At 40.5% G+C, this 23,160-nt stretch overlaps 1 protein-coding gene across 1 annotated transcript in view; it reads left to right on the forward strand.

Annotated features, from left to right (window-relative positions):
- Positions 1 to 23,160, forward strand: part of LAMA2 (laminin subunit alpha 2) — a 340,783-nt gene that overhangs the window by 55,413 nt on the left and 262,210 nt on the right. The window contains exons 5-10 of the mRNA XM_077812149.1: positions 1,785 to 1,964; positions 4,727 to 4,816; positions 6,199 to 6,316; positions 7,743 to 7,921; positions 10,277 to 10,376; positions 15,230 to 15,390. Of these exons, the coding sequence (XP_077668275.1) occupies positions 1,785 to 1,964; positions 4,727 to 4,816; positions 6,199 to 6,316; positions 7,743 to 7,921; positions 10,277 to 10,376; positions 15,230 to 15,390 (828 nt within the window). The remainder of the gene's footprint in view (positions 1 to 1,784; positions 1,965 to 4,726; positions 4,817 to 6,198; positions 6,317 to 7,742; positions 7,922 to 10,276; positions 10,377 to 15,229; positions 15,391 to 23,160) is intronic.

Genomic DNA, 23,160 nt, shown 5'->3' on the forward strand with positions numbered 1-23,160 from the left:
GGCACCAGTAATCTCCCCCAGTCTCTCCTGTAGGCACTTTTTCGGCACTCTTCCCACAAGGCTACAAACCCCCCCCCATTCCCAGCATACTGTCACAGTTACAGGCTGAGTGGCATCTTATACAGCGCCTCTCAAGGGTATCACTCAGGTGACAGGTTCTGCTACCTTCACCGCTCTCTGGGTGGTATCGCACAGTTCTACCACTCTCCGACTAGATACCGGGGTGTCAGCCTCTCTCTTTCCAAATGTTTTGTTTATTCACCCAAAAGTACACAGCAGGCACAGAGAAGTGTTTAAACAACAAAAATCTATAGGTATCTGGTCTCACCTAAACTTTATCCTTCCCTTGCAAGTTTCTGCAGTTACCACCTAGCCCAGTTAACTTTGTCCCTGAGCTGGAAAAGACAGGTTGGAAGCATGTTCCTCTGCAGTTCTCTCTCTCTCTCATTCATGTTTCCCACTGAACAGATGCTGCTTGCTCACACCTCCTTTCTCTCAAGCTCAGGCTCTTTATTAGTTTAGTGCCCCATTGATCATAGGTTCAGAACTGAGAAAAATTAATCTGCCAGCATGCTTGGAGACAGGTAAATGGTCATTTCCCAACAAATAGGTCCCCCATGGTTTCTGTAAGATCCCTTGATATGCTCTCTGGTGGTAACTGATCTTGGTCATTTTATTGTTCCCTGTTTACATCCCCTTTGGCAGCATCCTTTGATTTAATTCCATTCAGTCAGGCAGGATTATATCAAACAAATGAACTCAGGTGAATATGATAGTCATAAAAATAATACAGATAAATCCTTTTGTAAAGCAAGTGCTCAGTCCAACAAAACAAAACAAAACTCTTGACTCACAGGACTGTAGGCAGGAATTTGCTGCTTTATTCCACTGCCTCAAAGTGTATGTGGGACACTGTTCCCTCTAAGTTGTGCGTGTGTGTGCGCACACACAGATCCTAAACCCCAGGCACACAGCGAAACACCGTGTGCACAGAAATTTGCACAGAAGTACAACAGTTTGCACAGAAGAAATTTTTTGCGCACACGGCCTGTCAAAAATTAGAGGGAACTTTGGTGTGGGAGGGAGAAAACTCTTACTTTCAAAAGGAAGTCAGGGATGAGTGAAGCAAGGCTCTATCCTGTAACACTCTGGGCAACCTAGTTAACCCTATCATGGTCACTTTGCTACAACTCCTTCATTCTCCACTCCAGCCCTGCGTATTCAATCTGGGATCTGAAAATGGAGTCATGTTCTTTTTGTTCATCAGCTAGTAATAGAATAATAGAATGTAGTTTCTGGAAGGGACCTCAAGAAATCATCTAATAAAGATACACCAATCAAAAGTTAACACTCCAGACCATAGAGTAAAATGTTTTGGTTTTCCACAAAGTGCTCAAGAATGGTATTTTATTACATGTGATGTTTTCTTCTGGCAGAACTTTTCCAAGAATACTTCCCGCATAATCCCTTTTCTTAAATTTCTTGCCCAATGACTTAATAGGAGGTCAGTCTAGAACAGGAGAATTTATCTGCATTAGGTTTGGACATATTATTATTTATGATTTATATATTGGTTGGAGCCAGTTGTTCTAGAAGCTGTTCAATATACAATAAATCAGTTTTTTGGAGGCAGGGGGATATTTGCTTTCTAAAAAAGAAAATATTTGAAATAGTACATGGTCCCCTGCCTCCTTATCTGGTTTGACACCATAACTGTGACATTTGCTGGCATCTTCACAAGCAATATTCATTTAATCTGATCATTTCAATAATTCTGTCTTTAGATTCACACATCTCTGATCAATGGACGACCCAGTGCTGATGATCCTTCCCAAGTATTGCTGGAATTCACCTCAGCTCGCTTTATTCGACTGAGATTTCAGAGGATACGGACACTGAATGCTGATTTAATGATGTTTGCACACAAAGATCCCAATGAAATTGACCACATAGTTACAAGGAGGGTAAGTTCTGGTAAAGGCATAGAACTGTATAATAGATGCTGAACTATCCTTACTAATATTGTATCTGCCTTTGATCACCACAGGAAATCTTGGAAGAATATGAATAGCTTCTGTTTGCTGTCAAACTCCCAGTGGCAAATAAATAGCTCCCCTTTCTTCAGTCTTTTTTTTTTCACCTCAGCAGAAGGGAAAGTTTGTTTATATTTTCAATTTAATGGTGTTATTAACGTGAAGACCCAGAAGCAGTGCTACTCTGGCTGTAAAGATTTGTGGGATTATTGTACAGATGATCTGCAGGAGACTGTTATCAGATAATGTCTTTTGCCCCTCATGCCATCTCCTCAATATCCTTTGGATCATACTGGCGTTAACATTTTAATCAAGATATTTCTTTCATTATTATTATTCATATCCGTTTTAAAACATGTTTTAGTGTATAAGGAAAGGAGGAGTGCAGTGCTTTCGTTCTCATCTCTGCATCGTTTAGTGTTTTACTCTATATGTTGTCATTTCAAAGACATATTCCATCTGGTAGCTAAAGTTTCAGGACTTTGTCCGGTGTTACACTAGTGCTTGTAGGAAACTTCCCAGCTGTGTGAACACCAGCTGGCAACTAGGTAAACTTGAGAGTTTGGGGTCGGGGAAAGAGACTTGGAATAATTTTTGTGAGGGGAAAAGAAACCTTGTAAATCCCTGAGGTCAAAATCTGATTACCCTTCCCCACTTACTGACAATATGTCTTTAAGGTGGAACAATGATTCTTCCATTGCTATGAGTGTTATTTATTTTAATAGTTCCTAACTGTAGACAGTAATAGTCTGGAAGCTAATTGCTCATATCTCAAGACAGGATGCACAGCTGATCTAAAGGAGGCAGGCTTGACAACTGAATCATCTAGATAAGGCCGCCTTGTGCTGCTCAAGCACCAGTAGGAGGATCCACAGGTAGCTAGAACTAGCACCTTGGTTTCTGTACTATTTCCTACCTATGGCAGCTGCATCCAGATGGTGTGGACAGGGGAAAGAGGGCATAACTGTTATTCCCTTGTATCCCACCCACCCACCCATTCCCTGCTGCCCCAACAGACCCTTTGGGGCCATATTGGCTGACATATGTTTAGAGTAACCTTTAGGCTAAATGGCAGAAAACAAAGGTTAGGCAACAATTGTCAATTTTCAATATGGCAACAGTTTAACAATTTTAAATATGTCCCTACAGTTACATACTAGATCTACTATTGTTTAATGTATTAATGACCTGGAAAAGGGGGTGAGTAATGAATTAGCAAAATTTGGAAATTTGAATATAACCCAAAATTACACAGGCTAGCCAAGATTATAGAAAAATGTGAGGCACTTCAGTGGACCCTAACCAGACTAGGTGAATAGTCAACAAGATGGCAACTGAAATTGGCTTTTGACAAATTCATGGTAATTCACAGTAGAAGGAATAATTTGAACTGCTCATATATTTTGCTGGTTTAAAATTAATTGTAACTACTCATAAAAAAAGACATTGCAATAGCTCAGTGAAAAAGTTTTGTTCATGATGCACCAGTGGTTTAAAAATGTTAGAATGGAAAGTAATACTGAAATTATTATAATGCCTTTAGGTAAAGCAGTGGTATGTCCTCATTTGGAGAACAGTGTTCAGTTCTGCTCCCTCCTCGCAAAAAGGATATGGCAGAAATATAAGGTGTGCAGAGACAGGCAGTGACAAATATCAGAGGAATGTGAAGACTTCCATCTGAGGAAAGACTAAGAAGAGTGGGAGTGTTCAGCTTAGTTAGGGGATATTTTCAATCTAATTAGGCTGGGGGAGAGGTCCCCTGCCAAGCCAGACCTTGTCTTCAGTCTTCTCGTGAATCTCCTGCAGCAGTGCTACTGCTAATTCAGTTTTGCATGGTTACGTGCATCTGGGGGTTCTAGTGTGGGATCTGTAAGACCAGCCATAAATCTCCCCCATATATAAGCAGTTTCAGGCCTACTGAAGCCTGTTTATTTGAAGGATATTGCAGGTATTCTTTCACCACCATGGATGCACTCCTTGCTTTTGTCTGGGCCATTTATCCCCACCAAAATCGGAAGGGAATGGTCAGTGGGTGGACTGACAGACCATAAGTACATTAATCAGGATAGGGAACTCTCCCTTCTCTCCACCCCCATTTCCTATCAGGTAAATCTGCAGACCAGCAGGAGATTTTAACTGTGCTTCTCACTGTCCGGGGCATGCGAAAGCATTACCTTATTGAAATGACTAAAGGCCTTTGTTACATAGCATTTGTTTAAAAAAAAAAAAATAAAAAACAGTTCTTCCTTTAACACATAGTATGTATTTGCTGAGTGATTTTGTACCATTACTGTTAGTATACTTTCACCATGGGTTCTGAGCTTTCTTCCGTCACAGGGGTAAAAGTGACATATATGACCTGCTCTTTTGTGTTCTGAATATTTAGCCTTTATTTTTAGCCTTTAGTTTTCTATATCTGTGTGCTGTATGTGAACTGTGAGCCACATTCTAGACTGTATAAATTGGTGCAGCTCCTCTGACTTCAATGGAGCAATGACAATTTACACCAGCAGAGAATTTGATCCCTTTTCTTTTTCACTGAGGCCTGAATCTGATGTTCAGGAAGCAGTTACCTACCATACCATCTGCTGTTTTTGTAATAAATAAAAAGGAAATAAAATAAGCAGTTTCAGTACTTGGCCACCTGCAGCTTGCAATCCATTTGGCAATTCCTTTTCTGTTTTGTCTTACAGTATTACTATTCTGTAAAAGATATATCTGTTGGAGGCATGTGTATCTGTTCTGGCCATGCAAGGGCTTGTCCTTTGGATCCAGCAACTAACGTACGTATATTTCTAGGCTCTTTATTCATGGTGTAGAGAACGAATATTCCCCATTGACAGAATTCTGTGAATTGATGTCTGTTCCCCACTTAGACAATATAACCAAAACCTGTGTCAGGGTGAAATAACATTGGCAGTCAGAATGGTGGACTTTGAAATCCACCATCACAGTAACAGTGAAAGATTTTCTCATTAAAAAAAAAAGACTTTGAATAAATCCATTCATTTTGGAAACTCTCCAGCACTGACAGGAAGTTACATGATTTAGCTTTGGAAACTGAATGCCCTCAGTCTTTCTATTCCTTCCATGGTATTCATCATGATTCTTCTAAAACAAACAAACAAACAAACATCACCAATTTAATGGTTATAATTTCTTTTTCTATATTTTTAGCTTTCCACTCAAGTTCAGCTCTATCAGAACATAATCAAACAAGGTATTCAGTTTAAGGCAGATTCTCCAGCTTCTTCTCAATTCCATACACATGTATGCACACATTAACACTAAAATGAAATTGCTGAATTTATCTGTAATGCTACTAGCATTCAACAGTGTGAGATCGCACCCAGCTTTCCCTTATGGAGAAGTCCTGTAGAATTTTATAGAAAATGATAATCTTTCTATAGGATTCTGAACCATCCTATAGAATTTAATAGAAAATCATATCCCTGCTATACAGTGAAATAGGATATTTCAAAAGCCCTCTCGAAAAATCTCATTCTGTAAAAATATCTATAGTTCTGAGTAATTTCTATAGAATCCTGTTGGTTTTATTCTTATAGGCCTTTTTCATAAGATCTGCATAACAAATGCTGAACCATTTCTGCAGTTATTCTCAAAGAACAACTGTCAGACTACAATCATAACCCTAGAGCTCTGCCTTTCCATTAGGCTTGCCTTGGAAGAGTGTTGGTAACATTGCAGAATTAGAAAGCGTTCTCCAGAAAATTCTGTTTCGATGTTCTGCCTATGCAATACTTTGTTTTCTTTTTTTTAATGTCAATTGCAGTCGGGTGAAGTACCCTGTTCTGCCACTGTGCAAAGATTCGTTGTCTGAATTGTGTTACAACTATAATACATTAAAAAAAAATGAAATATACCTGTAATCCGTTGTAGATCACTTTGCTTGCAGTAATTTGCATAAATGTATTGCTGGAAAGGCACAGGTCTGAAATATTTAAGATCATTATAAAAATATGATGAATAGATTGTAAAGGACCATTGAAGAAAACCGGATAATATAAGAGAGGTTGTCAGTCATAGGTGGGCTGGTTTGCATGTATTCTTAACCTCCACCTGTCTCAAAGCTCTTGTCTTTGCTTTGTTATAACATCATGCTGTGTTAGTACTTTGTTTTCTTTTTTTTTTTAATGTAAATTAGAGATCTACTTGTGAATGTGAGCACAACACATGTGGAGACAGTTGTGATCATTGCTGTCCCGGTTTTCATCAAAAGCCTTGGCAAGCTGGGACATTCCTGGTCAAGTCTGAGTGTGAAGGTAAATTATAAAAAAGCAAAGCAAAATAAAAAAGTGTTAGCTTAATTCCTGGTCACTCTGAGTAGTATTTAGTCCTTAAGCCTCTGGAGAATTCATTTAACTTCAAAATAACACTTGCAAGTGATTGTAAATGTAAACCACATGTTGTTTAGATCCACTATGCTATATTTAACCATATAATTAATAGACGTGGTTGAAAAAGTTTTGGTTAAACAGATTTCCACCGAAAAATAGAGTTTTGTCAAAATTAAAATGTTTTGTGAGAATGTCAATTTTGGTGAAATTTTCAATAGGAGAATATCAAAACAATTTGTTTTGACTTTCTCATTTTGTTTCGATAAGGTAAAAATGGTTAATTTCAATTCATTTTGACTAAGATATTTATATATTTATATGAAATGTTTCAACATTATCTAAATGAAATTTCATATTTCCAAATCATTTTTTTAAATTTACATTTTCTGGAAAATATTGATATTCAACTTTTCGTTCTGATTTGGAATGAAAACAAAGTTCAAAAAGCTGGAATTTCTCCTATCTCTAATAATAATAGTTAACACTGATGTTCACAAAGCATCTTAATTTCTGAACCTATTAAAATGCAATACTACTGTACATGAGTGTTCATATGGCTACAGGAGTGCAGATGCATTTATTCTAATGCTCTTTGCAGCCCTTTAGGTGCAGGGCTGTACCTAAATAGTGCAGACGAGCCCACAGAGTCTGATCCAAAGCATGCTGAAGTCAATGGAAAGACTCCCTCTGAGTTCAGTGGGCTTTGGATCAGGGATTCCTCTTTATTAAATTTTGGAACTGATAATTACCAAAATTCTACATTTGTACAAACCAGGCACCAAACTCGTTTATAACACACATGAAAATATTAGAGGTTGGCCAGGGAGGTGGAGTTTAGATCCCGGTTAAGTTGAGCCTAGGGTTTGGGGTCTGAGGCTAAATCATGAAAAAAGGGTTGATTCAATAGTACTGAAATCTTGCAGACTGTTTTACACATTTTAATAGTGAAAATCTCATGAAACGAACCAGAATATTGTCCTCTTGTAATTTTGGGTCCAGCCTGGGACAAAAGCCAAAGGGGGGGCAATTTTGGATCTGAAGATTCAAATTTGAACTGTCCTGAAATTTGAAGAAGTGTGGATTCAAAGTCTTTGTTGTGACCATCTCCAACACGCATTATATGTAGATGAAGTACTTCCATTAAGCTTCCTTTTTAGCTTTGGTGAATGTTAATGTTGCTAACAGTTTTAACATCTCAATAGATTCTTTGTAGTCCTTGTATCTTGTAGCATGTTCATGGTACAGATGTCAAAATGATGAAAGGATGTTGTTAATACTTCAGTAAAAATGTTATTTCTGCATGTCTGTAGCCTGGGTGTGAGGTTTGCTATTACAGTTATTTCTTTTTCAGAATGCAATTGTCATGGGAAGACTAAGGAATGTTACTATGATCAGAATATTGCAGACAGAAATCGGAGTTTGAATATCCATGGAGAATACACTGGGGGTGGAGTGTGTATTAATTGTACACACAATACTGCAGGCATAAACTGTGAGACCTGCACTGATGGCTACTTCAGGCCAAAAGGGGTAAAGTATGCTCTGCTGTCGCTTCTAAGTAGTTCAAGCTATCACTTCTGTGTGGGGAGTTAGCTTATTAAGTAGAGAAGACACACTTTTGATTGCCATTTTATGAAGGTTAAGTTCTAATTCTGACAGCCAACTAGTCGCCTTTCACAGTTGGAAATCTGTAAAGTAGATGTTCACAGGAATATGAAAGCAAATTGTGTTGATATGAAGAAATGTTCTTAAGGTCAGGGCCTCCAGCTAGTACTTCAGTTTGAATTAAAGGAGGATGCAATCCTGCAAACACAGCTTTTGCATCATAGAGAATTTCAACATACACTCTCAGAAAGCAGAGAGATATTGCTGTAGTTGTTGGGGGTGGTGAGGAAATTGGGAGAAAGGAGAATCTCTAATTGGTTTAAGCTCTTTGATTTAGAAGTACTGCTATATTATATTTAATCTGTTAGCATCACCTGACCTTTATCAGGCATGGCCAAAATGCAGTTGCAAACCAGACATAGTCAACAAAATTCTACAATATATCCTGGTGATTCCTTCCACTTCAGTAGAGAGAGATATGGTCTGTGGAAATGCTACCATAAATTCTAGAAGATGATGCTCCATCTCAGTCTGAATTGAGGCCATGAGAAGAAGCATGGCATACTGGGATCTGTTATCTCCATGAGCTGTCTTCACTCTGTATTAAAGATCCAGAGAGCTGCTCTCTATTCTGTTTAGATGTGCCTCTTGGATTCCTGGAGGTTCCTGGTACATTATCATTGTGGCCCTCAGTTCAGCAAAGTCTGGCCACTGGGCCTGATTGATCTTCTCTCTACTACCATGGAGGCTAACAACAAATGAAAAAAATTAAAAATTCCCCCTATGTAGCAAGGTTGCATTTTGTTTTCAAAGCATGTAGAAGAAAGAGTTTTGGTCTTTTGTCAGCAGCTGGATGGTTAAACTGATTTTGGAGCAAAATTTAAGCAGTTCTCCAACTAGTAATTTTTGTGTCCACAGTCAATTGTGAGTATAGAAAATGTGGACAAGCTTCTGAAAATAGAGTAGGAAGGCCAGACTTTTGAAAATGTAGGGCTAAGTGACTTGTCCAAGGTCACAAAGAAAGAGTATGACCAGCCTTTGAATAGAACTCTCACCTCCCAAGTCATATGGTGGTATTTTCAGAAGTGCATGAAAGACATATAGGAGCACAAGTTCCATAGACTGTCAATAATAATTGTGCTCTTAAGTCACTTAGGAACTTTTGAAAATACCACTCTAACTTCTTTGTCTTACTGTGAGAATGTTCTTTCTTCCTAATAATGGAAAAAGACTATGAAAATATTCTCAAGGTTCAGTGTGGTTTTGGTAGCTTTCCGTGTTCAGAGATGTTGGTTTATCAATGGTCAAAATGCTGAATCTTGGAATAAGGGTGAGGATATACAGGGTTCAATCTGTGTTGGGTCTTGTCCCCTGAGTTGTTGGGGATCAGGCACAGAATGGAAGTGTTAATAAGCTTTTACAACCAACATGATAGCTCTTTACTGCTTGTGCCCAATTCATCAAGCAACACCAAGTAGAGGTCAACTGACCTTAAGGACACTTGAAACGAACAGCTACATGGGGTCCCAAAATGATGGGGTACTCACAGAGGGAAATATGATTGCACTTGCCAGTCATAATCAATATAAGTTCCATCCCCTTCCATATAAATCCTCTGCTGCCCACAGGAAAAAGAGAATGATGGAATATGTACACCTAGATTTCTCTGCATACTGTTACAATAAAATGTGGGTCTTGTCTGTGATTCCTTTTCTAAGATGGGAAAAGGGAAGATGAAAGCAAATTGTTCAGTTGTCTAGTGTTCACTTTTCTTCATTTATCCTGCAGTTTATTGTTTTTCACTCATCTTGGACCGTGTAACTGAACTACTCCACTTACAATAAGTTTCAATCCATGCTTCTCATTCATTATCACAGTGCTGCAGAATTTAGCTACTAGAAACCCAAAGAGGTTTAAAAACTAAAGCATGCTTTCATTCCCTGTAATTAAAAAAATTATAAAAACATTTCTGTTAACATTAGTTTATATACAACTGTTTTCCTTTAATAAACTAAATTTGGGGCCTCAATTACTTGAGCGTCTCTTTGGTAAAAATTTGCTAAGATTAACATGCAGACTGAATAACAAACTAATAGACTGAGTGAACAATGCTGTTTCAGTTTTTGAAACAAACCCTAAACACAGCATGATTCGATCCTGATTTTTTTTTTTTTGGTTGTTTATTAAAATTTATGTACCAGTTTCTAATTTTTAAAAGGTAAGATTTAGCTTTGAAACTCACTGTTTTTTTTTTTTTGTACTTGTATTTGTTTCTGGTAGGTATTACCAGATGACCCTAACCCATGCCGGCCATGTTTCTGTGATCCAGTTGGGTCTTTACATGCTACTTGTGTCAAGGATGAGAAACATGCGGAAGGAGGTAAGATCCCTGACAGTTACATTACAGTTACAGTGCTAAACATTGTGACCAACATTGTTAAAATGAAAGCTGAATTATCTCCCTTCACTGAGCCAGCCCTCACAGCAGACCAGTGCTAATTCATTCACATGGTCACTAATCCGCCTGTGCTCTCACAGCATTCTTTCATACTATCTTTCAGTTTTGCAGCCCGCAGGCATGTGCACATTGGGAAGAATATTCCCAACTGAACTTTTTTATGTTGGCTTTCCCCATTATTCCAGGCTTCTCTGAAATATAGTAGATACTGACATTCCAATACACAGACACACTAGACCTCTCCCCAAATTCAGCCTCTAGCATGTCTCCTAATTCTGTGCTGGGAAGCAAGATGCATGCATGAAGCACACAGCATGCAGTTGCATCCTTGTAAAGGATTTTCTAGTCCTCTTGCCAAGAGCAGAGAGCTTTCTCTTTTAGAGACAGAGATTAAAATAAAGCAGAACCTTAATCTTTTCTTCTGAGTGCCTATTTGCATTTGAAAACTAGGAAAAGTCCCTTTGAAAGATGTCACATTTACCTACCATCTCTATTATTACTGTAGGATTATAAATTTTTCACCTTGGTTTCTCTGTAAGAGCCACCTTCAAATAGAGAACATTCTGCTTTCTTGTAGCTTGGAAACAATGTTTTTTTGTTGTTGACATTTGGTTGGGGTGCAGCAAAACTTCAAGGTCAGGTTTTAAGAGATTTGTTTAATTGGACTAATTGTACACTATTGATAAGAGATACTCCAGTGATCTTTTTTTCCCCAAGTAATTCAATGGAACATAAAAAAAGCACAACAGAGCTATAAATACAGAGCCCAGAGGTACAAAATCTACTACATCAGCCATGTACTGATTACATCAGTTAAATAACATGATTAAAGATTCTAGATAGAATGATAGAGCCTGATTAATACAGAAGTGAAAGGAACAGTATATCACACAGATTAAGAGGAAATTGTGTAGAAACTGAAGAGAACTTGACTCCCAGGGTTAGAAAAGACACAGCAAGACAATGTGATGTCTTTTAGCAAACCTGTTGATGAGAGTGCACAGGTTATAGATTATACAGGTTATAGATGAAGGACTTAAAAAACCGAATGCTATTAAAAGGGACCCCTTTTATTCAAACATCTGCTACTGCTGATGTTCAGTCTCTTTAGTAAAATAATGAGGCTATCATTTTGAGAGAAGAAGGCCTTAATTAAAGAAATGTGGTGCCACACATGCATGTGTGTCTCCAGGTAGCTGTCAGCTACAGTGCAGTTTATTTCTCATACCTACTGAACTAACCACAGTAGGGGGCATTCGACAGAGTTTTGTACTGTGTGGAGCAGGATATTCAAAATAACTGCTGCTTCAAAATAACTGCATCCATATGTCCTTCTTGAAACTTTATCCTCCCTTGCTTTTGTGATTCTTGTCTTCCCCCGGTTCTCCTCCTGCCTCTGTAGTCATTGCACCAGTCTTTCTTCTGATAGGTTCTGCTGCTCCCCTTTTCCTCTTTCTGGTGGTGTCCTTCAGAACTTCATCGTTGATCCACTCCTCATCTTTCTCCACAGTTGTTCTCTAGTGTCTCAATCCATCCAATTCCATATTTCAATTTCTCTCTTTAACATGTCTACCTGGATGTCTTGACATTTTTTCCCCTCTCTTCACACCATTAAACCTTTTGTCTAGACCCTCATCATCTCCTAGGTTGACGGAAGCTCCTCCTTCCTGACAACCCTTTTCAGCTCCATCTATGTTAGAATACGCTTTAGTTTCTGTGCTGGCTCTGTCTTCTCTACCATATCAGATACAGGCTCACCCCCCCCCAACCCGCTCACCTTTAAGGTCTCTAACACCTCTGTCCCTCCTTACTTACTTGTTCTTGTATCTTGTCATATTGCCTTCCAACTCTTTATTCTGCCAATGATACCAGCCTCTGTTGTCCATTTGTCCACATTTCCAATAACTCCTCCCGTCTTTTTTCCATGCCAGCCTTCATTCATGGAATACCCTCCCTGAAGCAGTCTGTGCGGAAGGACAGAACACTCTCACTGAAAAAGGCTGTAAAGCCACTCTTCCTTCCTCCTTGAAGTCCCTCCACAAGATCCTTTTCTACTATGATGCTTATGGGAAAGGACAATTTGTGATGGCTGGCTAGAGGGCCAGTAAGGGAGTTCTGATAGTTTATCTTATATATATTTAAAATTAGCAAACTCAAAACGATCTGTGCATACAACTAGGCTACATAATCACATTTCCGCTCACAGAACCTTTATCGTTACTCCCCTATTACCTCCAGTTATTTGTTACTCATTGCCTGTTGTCTTAGATTGTAAACTCTTTGGGCCTAGAACTGCTGGTGGTGCTGTTGTTGTTAAAGTCTTAGAAGTCTTGTTTGATAGTCTCTTAGATGGGATCAAGGATGATAATGGCAGTAATCCCATGTGGAGTTTGGGATTCAGCTGGAGCTGGTAGGGGTACAATGTCACCTGGGTCCCTCTCTTTCTGGCCTGTTCCGATCAGGATTAGGATGATGAAGGGCTGGGTTCCCAGCAAAAGGTGGAGATGGCAGCCATGCTGGCGAAGCTCATTCCAGTAGAGTCTGTCTGTTCTTTCTGTCTGTTTTCCGTTTTGTTCTTTTGTACTTTCCCTACAAAAATCTCTTTCTTTTAAGGACCCCAAAAGGGAGTTACGAGTGGAATAGCCCATCCCATCATTATTTTAACCTCCAATTAGGCCTAATATCAGATATGCCAATTTTGGCTCATTAACCTCTGATTCCACGTCTCCTATTTTTAACAAGTATAACTTTAACACAGTCCTTGAATCATATCAACTTGGCCTATTACATTTTGACTAATTTAGTTTCTCTGTCTGATTCTCTTGCACCTGTTAATAACATGTTTTACTGAAAATAACATGACCTACTTTCCATGGTAAATTCCTAAGCAGGCAAAAGTTATAGACCAGTTGTCACAACAGCTCTTATACTGCAAGCATCACTGTAACAGCTAGGCACAGATCCAAACTTTTCCCTTACAGATCCCTGTTCATTTCTGTCTTGAATATGTGTTCACTAGCTCAATGAAACCCTATGTACTAAAAAAAAGATATTGTACCCAGCCAGTTGTGAAGGAAGTACTATGTATTGAGCCCATAATATGCTACCTTGACAGAATCTCTATTTCAGTGAAGATAGCAAAAAACCTCTCATCCAAGACAGCAACTGAAAAAAGCCAATTTACCTGAGTATTTGTAAACTGAAAAGAGTCTGTTTCTTGTCTGAATGAAAGGCTGAGAAACATGATCCATTCCAATGAAATTTCTCTATATACTTGCAAATCAGAATGAATACACATTAGATATATTGAAACACATTCCAGAGGAGCTGGCTGGTTGTTTAAGGAGAAATTGTTTGCATGATGTAAAATGGAAATCTGCTTCTGAAGATGTGGCACACCAAGCAATAAACAGGTTATAATTCTTAAATTTAAATGGGAAGATGATGATGACTGGGGGTATAGGTAGTAATGAGTGCTTCTCACTGAGATGGAGGTTGCAGGATGTGCACTCTGGGTATGTCAAGGCTGAGGATTATTGAGTATGAATAATAATTAAAATGTCTCTCTCTGGCCCAGTGCAGGAGTACTTTATATATTTGGTACAATGAACAATTGGCCATTGCTATAAGAAGATACTATAGAAAATTGCATAATGAGATTTGGATAGATCAGAAAACAGGTTGGAGAATTATATTCCCAAGTGATCTGGAATTGTTTCAGTAAAAACATTTATTTTTTATTGTATAGTTCCCATTATGACCATCATACCGTACATTTCAATAGCAGTATTTTTCCTACTGTCCTAGTATGTTCCACTGATAATTCTAAAGGTAAATAATGATGCTTCTGGCATAAATAGCACATTTTAATATTTGACTCTCAAAGTGCTTATTAAACACTGATTTTCATAATAGTCCTGTGTGATAGGTTTATGTTCAATATAGATAAGGGCCAGAACCAGAATCTTTTATGAAACCATACCCTAGCTACAACCTTTGGTATGGATAAAATGGAGCTCTGACCCTAACAACCCTTGGTTTTGGATTTGAAAGGCCATAATCCATGCAAAGATTTGCCAGATTAAACAGTGACCTCTTTAGCCCATCGGTAATCTATGTTACCAGTGGATAAACTGAAGCACAGAAGTTTAAATGGTTCAGTCTGTAATCATCCAAGTCAGTGGCAGAGCTGGGACCTCTGAGACCTGACTCCCAGTCCACTGCTCTAAAAGTTAGACAGCGATCCTTGACTGAATCAACCCACCTCTTCATCCAAGGCACTCTACTGTGGGGTGAAATAAATAATCTCCTAGTAATTTTGCTTTTAAACAACCTGTAACAGCTCCAGGGGTTGGATGCTTCCTGAATCAGAGACTCCGTTATGCTGCCATTTTTTTTTGCCCACGTATTTGTATATGTAATGCTAAATCTTAATGACAGCTGTTTATTTTAAATGTAAAGCCTGCTCAGACAGTGTGGGATAAATGAGACCTAGATGCTGCCCCCACCCCTCACATTTAGTAGTACTCATGGAGCAGTCCCACTGATTTCTGGGGGATGTCTTGTTGGGTTAAGGTGCTATTCAATAGGAGTAAGAGCGGCACACTGGCCCTAGGATTGTCAGCTTTTCAGGGCATGCTCTGTGCACACAATTTATACCTGTACAATGCTGAACACAGGTGTGGCCCCAATCCTTGCAGTCATAGTACAAATAACTCATAATAAAGATAAATCAATACATATGTGGGTTTAGTGTTTTCTTTGACTTTCCATAGGCATGCTCCCTGGATTCTGCCACTGCAAGACTGGCTATGCAGGTGAAAGCTGCAGTCGATGTGCGTTGGGTTACAAGGGTTATCCTGACTGTATGGCCTGTAGCTGCTCTGTGAAAGGCAGCTTGAATGATGACCCTTGCATAGGATCCTGCATTTGCAAGGTATGAGTGTCAAACTATTTTCAGCCATACTAATTCACCATTGATGATATGAGAAATTAAAACCCATTATCCTCTATCATCATTGCAATGTTGTTATGCTGTTCTTTTTCTTTGAGTGATTGCACACGTCTGTTCCACTTTGGGTGTGTGCACATCTTATGCACAGTTGGAGAATTTTCCCCTAGCAGAACCTATCAGGGCAGCGTGAGCGCCCTCTGGTGCCTCATGCCACTGCACACAAGTATAAAGGACTGTGTTGCCCCCATCCTTCCTCAGTTCCCTCCTACCGCAAGTAATGGTTGTTGTTGGAGCTGCCACCTTTGATTCGTCATGTAGAATCATAGAATCATAGAATATCAGGGTTGGAAGGGACCTCACGAGGTCATCTAGTCCAACCCCCTGCTCAAAGCAGGACCAATCCCCAACTAAATCACCCCAGCCTGACCTTAAAAACCTCTAAAGAAGAAGATTCCACCACCTCCCTAGGTAACCCATTCCAGTGCTTCACCACCCTCCTAGTGAAAAAGGTTTTCCTAATATCCAACCTAAACCTCCCCCACTGCAACTTGAGACCATTACTCCTTGTCCTGTCCTCTTCTACCACTGAGAATAGTCTAGAACCATCCTCTCTGGAACCACCTCTCAGGTAGTTGAAAGCAGCTATCAAATCCCCCCTCATTCTTCTCTTCTGCAGACTAAACAATCCCAGTTCCCTCAGCCTCTCCTTATAAGTCATGTGTTCCAGCCCCCTAACCATTTTTGTTGCCCTACACTGGACTCTATCCAGTTTTTCCACATCCTTCTTGTAGTGTGGGGCCCAAAATTGGACACACTACCCCAGATGAGGCCTCACCAATGCCGAATAAAGGGGAGGAATAGCTTCCCTCCCTTAGTGTAAATAGTACCTGTAACATTAGTTTGTAGTCTTGTATAGCATATCTGTAAATAGTTAGTTTTAGGGATAAGTTTGGAATACAGTCTTTTTAGTGTACAGTTGCTGATGCCTGATTGGGTACTGGGATTGGTACCAGACTGATGCCGTCCTCTCCTGGCTTTAAGGCCTGTTGTTCATGTAACAGGTCTATGCCAGTGAGTGACCCATACCCCACCTACCTTAAGTCTGTGGGAGAGGCGCATGTAAGTGACAAATGTCACACTTGTAGAGGGTCCCAGCTGGAAAAAGGGAAGCGCTGCCAGATGCGAGTATCTGCTCATGGACTCTGCACTCCATCCATCCTCAGAACCTGCCCCCATTCAAAATGGGTTCCAAGCATGTCCAAGTCTCCTTGAGTGCTCCTCCTGTTCTGACAGAGTCCTCAGGCAGATCTGTGCCAGAGGAGCCTAAGAAGAGACTGCATGAGTCTAATAAAGATTTGATACCACCACCCGGCAAGGAGAAGCACTGAATGCTCACAAGAACTCAGAGGTGCGCTCAAAAAAGTCAGGAAGGGTCAGCTGAGACCATTTCCCAAAGGGTTGGTACCCCTAGTGGTACCTCAAGCCTAGGAGCCCTTTCCAGTGCTGTTGATACCTCAGGCTTTCGAGGCAACCTGAGAGTTGCTTAATTTGTCAGTACCAACTTCTCCTGTGATTCAAGAGCCTTGCACGGTACTGATAGCAGAACCACATGCTCCGGCCCAGCCTCAGAGCACTGCTCAGTACCAGCCACTTCTACTCTTGTGGCACCTTTATGTAGGATTGCATCTACGGGCAAGCCAGCAATGATTTGGCTGATACCCTCTTCCCAAGACTTGGAACCTCTCTCCTCGGTACGAATGGGTTCAGCTCCCCAATGCTCAGAGGAGATAGACTCCTCCTCAGACTCAGACTGTGTTCTGATCTGAGTATGCCCAGCAGTCCCAGTGGGGGGCCTGCCTGCTGTGATACTGTCCACAGTCTCATCATCCTAATAGTCAGTGGTCTGCACAGAGCTGGGTTCAACCTCCATACCAGTAACCCTTCCAGACCTCTTGGGGCTTCCCTCCACATTCCAGAACTTTTCTGCTGCCTCCCCACCCTTCTATGTCAGCCTGGAGCATCTGCAAGAAGGTCACCATCTTCCTTTCCCTGGTACCAGTATTGGTACCATGAAAGTAGAGCTGCATGCTTGGGACTCCCCAGTAGAGGGATTGGAGGAGGTACCTCCTCAACAACCTTAGCCTCTTCTATGTTGCCTGATGAGGCAGTAGTGACTGACTCTACCTCTTCCCCTCCTGATGATTTTAGAGCTCCTTGTTGAGGAGGGTGACTGTAGCTCTAGATATCCAGGCAGAAGAGATAAAAGAAAGGTGTCACAGGCTTGTGGGTATTTTAGCTTCTGCAGGTCCCTCTACGATAGCTCTCCCTATTAATTAAGCTGTCCTGGAGCCCGTCAAGATTTTATGACTTACCCCTTCTTCTCTGCCTCCCTCTCCCTAAGGGTGGAGAAAAGGTATTATGGGGTTTTGAACACTTTTACAACCACCCTTCTCCAGGCTCCCTGGTGGTTGCAGCCACCAACAAAAAAGGAGAGGCAAGGACACCAGGCCTCTACTCTGAAGAGAAAGGAAGCAAAACAATCTAGATCCCTTTAGCAGGAAATTTTATTCCACTGGGAGTTTACAGCTCAGGATCGCAAACCAGCAAGCTCTGCTGGGTTGATACAATTTCAGCCTATAGGATAATATCCTACTTTGCCTCATCAGGAAGCTTGTCATTGAACTTCAAGAGTTCTCTTCTTTGGCGAAGTAAGGCAAATTAATCGCCAGAATGGCATTGCCAGTGAGCCTGGATGGTGCAGTTTCCACAGCTCAAGTTATGGCCTCTGCCATCATGATAAGGCATTTATCTTGCCTGCAGGCATCAGGCCTCTCTCCAGAGGTGCAACAAACAATTCAAGACCTCACATGTTGTCCAGTAAAACTGATCAGAGGCTACATAGCCTTAAGGATTCAAGGGCGACCCTTAAGTCACTGAGGATCTATACACTGGCCACAAAATATAAAGCCATTCCACCCACAGCATTCCCAATGGTTTCAGCTATTTTTGCCACATTCCCAGGACCAGTCTAAAAAAAAAGGGAAGGAGTTACAAGATACATCTTCCTCCTCCACCTCCCTCGGCAGCTACCAGCTCTTCTAGGCGATCTGGATTATCTAAGCAATGATTTTGACCTGTTGGTTGAGGACAGTATACACTCCCCATAGTGCCATCTTTCCTGAGTGCTATTTTTGCCAAATGCTTATCCCACTTATTAAGCATTTGGATGCACATCATCATGTATTAGTGGGTCCTAAGGAAAAGGAAGCTGTGATACAGTCTTCAATTGATTTCTACCTCCCTTCCAACCTCCCTTCCCCATCCCTCTTCAGGGACCACTCTCACAAGAGGATGCTACATCAGGAAGTCCAGTCTCTGCTTTTCCTGGGGGAAATACAGGAAGTTCCCATGTTGTTCACAGGGAAGAGATTTTAGTCCTGTTACTTCCTGATCTCAAAGGCAAAAGGGAAGGGTGTCCTCAGGCCTATTTATTCTGAATGGCCACTGTAGCATCTAGTATCCCTTCCTTAGATCCCAGGGGATTGGTATGCTGCTCTCGACTTAAAAAGATGTTTATTTTCACATGGCAATTCACCAGAGCCACCAAAATTCCTCAGGTTCATGGTCAATGGATTCCACTACCAATTTGCAGTGCTCCCTTTCAGACTATCAGCAGCTTGTAGCATATTCACCAAATGCATGGATGTAGTAGTGGCATTCCTGAGCAAGTCTGGACTGCATGTATTTCCTTGCTGGATGACTGGCCAGCCCAGGTCTCTGGTACTCTCCAGCGTAGCAACTATTCAGTCCACTTTTGACACACTGGGGCTACTGATCAAGGACAGATTTCACTGTATATCTCCTATTCAGTGAATAGAATTCATTGGAGTAGTTTTGGACTTGACTTGACACAGCAGAGGTTCCAAACAAAGTGACTTATTGCTCTAGATCTAAAGGCTTATCCTGGCATCAGAGTTTGAAACTGCCTCAAACTTCTAGGATGCTTGGCAGCATGCACCTACATGCCAAACTACACCTGAGACATCTACAGGGTTGGATAGCCTTGGTGTACTTACTGGCCCGTCATCATATAGACATAGTGGTTCAAGTACCCATTTGGGTCTTATCCTCCATGGACTGGTGAATGTTTGCATGTAGAGGTCCAATCCACAAAGTTATGCCAGGAGGCAATCCTCCTGTGGAATATATGCTTCACAGGTTCCATCAACCTGAAAGCAGCTTACAATCCGGGAGCTCAGAACACTCTCTGCGAGCAGGTCATTCACAGGCCATTGTGAGTTGTCCCTTGGACCAGACTTTTCTAGCTCCATTTTCCCGCAGTGCGGAACTCGTCAAGTGGACCTGTTTCCAACAAGAGAAAGCAAAAAATATTTGTTGTTCCTGAGCAGGTCACAGCTCGGGTTCACTGACAGATGCTTTCCTTCTGCCCTGGTTGAGAGGCCTACTGTATGCCTTCCCTCCAGTTCCACTCCTGTCCAAAATCTTATCCAAAGTCAAGCAAGATTCCACGCACTTTATTCTAATAGCTCTAATATGGATATGTCAGCATTGGATTTTGACTTTACTAGCTCTATCAGTCAGACTTCTGCTCTTCCATGTGATATCGCAGGATCACGGTCACCTTCTTCATTCCAACCTTCAGGCAAAAAACAGTTACCTACCTTTCTGTAACTGTTGTTCTTTGAGATGTGTTGCACATGTCCATTCCACGACCCACCCTCCTTCCCCTCTCTATTGGAGTCTTGCTGGTAGGACAGAATGGAGAAGGGTCAGAGGGCAGCGTAGCCTTTTATAGCTGTGTGCAGTGGTGTGAGTCACCAGAGGGAGCTCACTCTGCCCCAGCAGGCACCGCTAAGGGAAAAATCTCTGACGATTGTGTACAGGCTGCACATGCAACCATAGTAGAATGGACATGTGTAGCACATCTTAAAGAACAACTGTTATGGAAAGGTAGGCAACTGTTTTTTAGTTGTGGTGATATCTGCATGTCAAGAAATTGTGACGCCTTTTAGGGTTAATGTGTTTCTGGTCTTACTGTGACACTTCAAGTCTTGAGTACAAGACTTAAAACAAGTAATTAGGAATCAGCTGCCATCCAGGTAAACCCAATAGAATGATACTCAAGATAAGATATTTAAGACATTCAGAAAGCTATGAATTGCTTATTTCAAACTCCCACACCCATCCGCCCAGGAGCTATACATTAAAAGCAGTTGAGCACTGTCAACTCTAAAAATAACCTGTCATATGTCTTTAAAAGAGCAAATATTCTGAACTATTGGTTTAAGGGGAAATGGCATTTAAGGCCTCTATTTTATCGGTTGTTATGTAGTATATATCGTCGTTCTGCTGCTAACTTTTGGACAAAGGAGATTCTCTTTTCCATTTTGGACACTTTGTTTGGAAACCTCCAAGGTATTTCTGTCAATAATGCTGTTAAAATCTGACTGCTGAGGCTGTTTGTGCTGTAGGCTGAAGTTCTTAAGTGCTGTGTGTGTGTAAATTCAGAAAGCCAAGTATTGATATAGCTTTTGAATTAAAACACTATTTTAAAGTGATACACAACTATTTTTAGTTAAAAAAATATCCTGAATACCAATAATACACATGAAGGTCCTGTTGTTCAAAAGATGCAGCTTACATAAGAAATAAGTCACCCTGACTATGCTCAGCAGAGAGCAACATGGTAGATACTGTGGGTTATTTTTCAGTATTTTGTTGTGTATGTTCCAGTTGGATGTTTAATTTACAGACTCTGATACAAATGCAGGTGAACAAGATACAATGCTTCTATTAAGTTCGCAAGAGCACGAGTGTACAAAAAAGTTTCATTCCATCATCTCATATTGAATATACTCATAAACCACCCGTGTGACAGTTGAACAGCACTGAAGTCGGTTCAGGGTATTAATCTTATCCTCACTTGGCACATATATAACACTCAAATGTTCTCTGTCAGAAGTAAAATCTCTTCCTATCAGGGTTTTAATTTTTAAGCTATTGTGTCTAGAGGATCAGACTTGGGGCACATTTCCTTATATTCTGATTTGAAAACGAGCTTTGATGATGAGTTATACATTCAAAATATACTATACTGTAGAAAACAATTCTGCACTGGCAGAGGGATGGGTTACATATCTTTTTCCACCTTCAGGGTTTAGGATTCTGTTAACTTACTGTCTTTTCACAAGAATGGTGTAGATTACTTGCAGTTGTAGAGTACAATTGTGCTCAGCTTTGTTACTGAAACTTTTATTATAACAAATACATTTACTTTTCAGTCTTCACTTTTCTTTCCTCTTCCCACCCTGCCCACAGTAACACATCAGTAATTCAATCGATCATATTAAAGGAACTTTTAGGGCCAGATTTTCAAAGTGCTTTCAAAAATTACAACTGCAAACATTTGTGTGCATAGAAACCACTTTCAGAGGCCAGCTACAAGAGTACAGTACAGTACTACAGCTTAAATTTTCAGACCAACAGCCTTGACAATTGTTTTAAGCTTTTGGTATATAGACTCCAGCTGATGTTTCTAGTTGGCACCAGAGACAATGTAAACCGATATAGGAATTACCACATCACTGGTGTTAACATCCTTTTTTGAATCTGCCCTTTGCCTCTTCTTCTTTAGCTGTGCCCCATTTTTCTATCTCTTTTTTCTCTCCTGTCTTCTTTCTCTTTGCCCTTTGTGTTTCCACTTTTCTTCTCCTTCCTTATCCTTTATTTGACTCACTCTTTCCCTCTCTCCGGCATCTCTGACCAGAAGGCAGGCAAGTGGCTTTCAGTACTTATTTCTGTGCTGCAAAGCCAGGCTGATCCTAACCTACTTGTGTTATGGGCAGACTTTTCATAAACTGTTCAGCCTCTGCTGGCCTGGAGCCAACGATTCTGGTACATCTGTGCACACTTCACAGTGCGGTGTCCAGGATTAAAGAGACCATGTGCAAAATATTTTGGAGAGAGTACTTATAAGAATAATTCTTCTCTGGGGTATCTTTGAAAAATACTGTTGCATTATTCAGCTCCCACCACAGTGTGAACCTTTTTGTAATGCACCGCATGCGGAAAAGAGGCATCTCTGTCTCTGCATATGGGCCAGATTGATTACATACTGGTAACTCAGCATATCAACTAGTAAAATAAACCTTTGCTGTAAAACAAAATTACAAAATGCTGCAATGGTCTGGCACTTGGGTCCTCTGCTCCAGTTCTCTGTAGGTTCATAGATCATCTAAGTGGTAGGCAAATACTGTCAGTCATGGAGGAAGAAATACAGGCCTTGCCTATACTTTGAATTTGCTCTCATTTCAGACACCAGTGGCCAGCTACAGGAGTAGCTGCACTGGTGCAAACCCCAAGCATAGACAAGAAGAACTGAAATGCTGCATTTTGCATTGGATGATCATACCCTAGTTTCAAGTAGCTATTGTAGTTGCTGGACACTGATTGCTGATTTCCAAGAACAGGCAAGTTGTACCCATGCTTTCCTCCCTTTGGCCACCCATGTTTTAGAGGAGATTTACTAGATTATTGTGAAAAAATAATATGTTCATGGAAAAGATATAAAGTTAAATGGCCAAATTCTACCTTCAGTTACACCCATTCAATCCCTTTAACTTCAGTGGGGTTGCACTGGCTTAATTGTTTGGAGATTTTGGCTCTTATATAGAAAAATTAGGGGTAGTTTCCCATAAATGTCTTCCTTTTGCATTGTTGTATCAAACCAAA

The sequence above is a fragment of the Eretmochelys imbricata genome, chromosome 3, assembly GCF_965152235.1.
Source record: "Eretmochelys imbricata isolate rEreImb1 chromosome 3, rEreImb1.hap1, whole genome shotgun sequence".
Taxonomy (NCBI): Eukaryota; Metazoa; Chordata; order Testudines; family Cheloniidae; genus Eretmochelys; species Eretmochelys imbricata.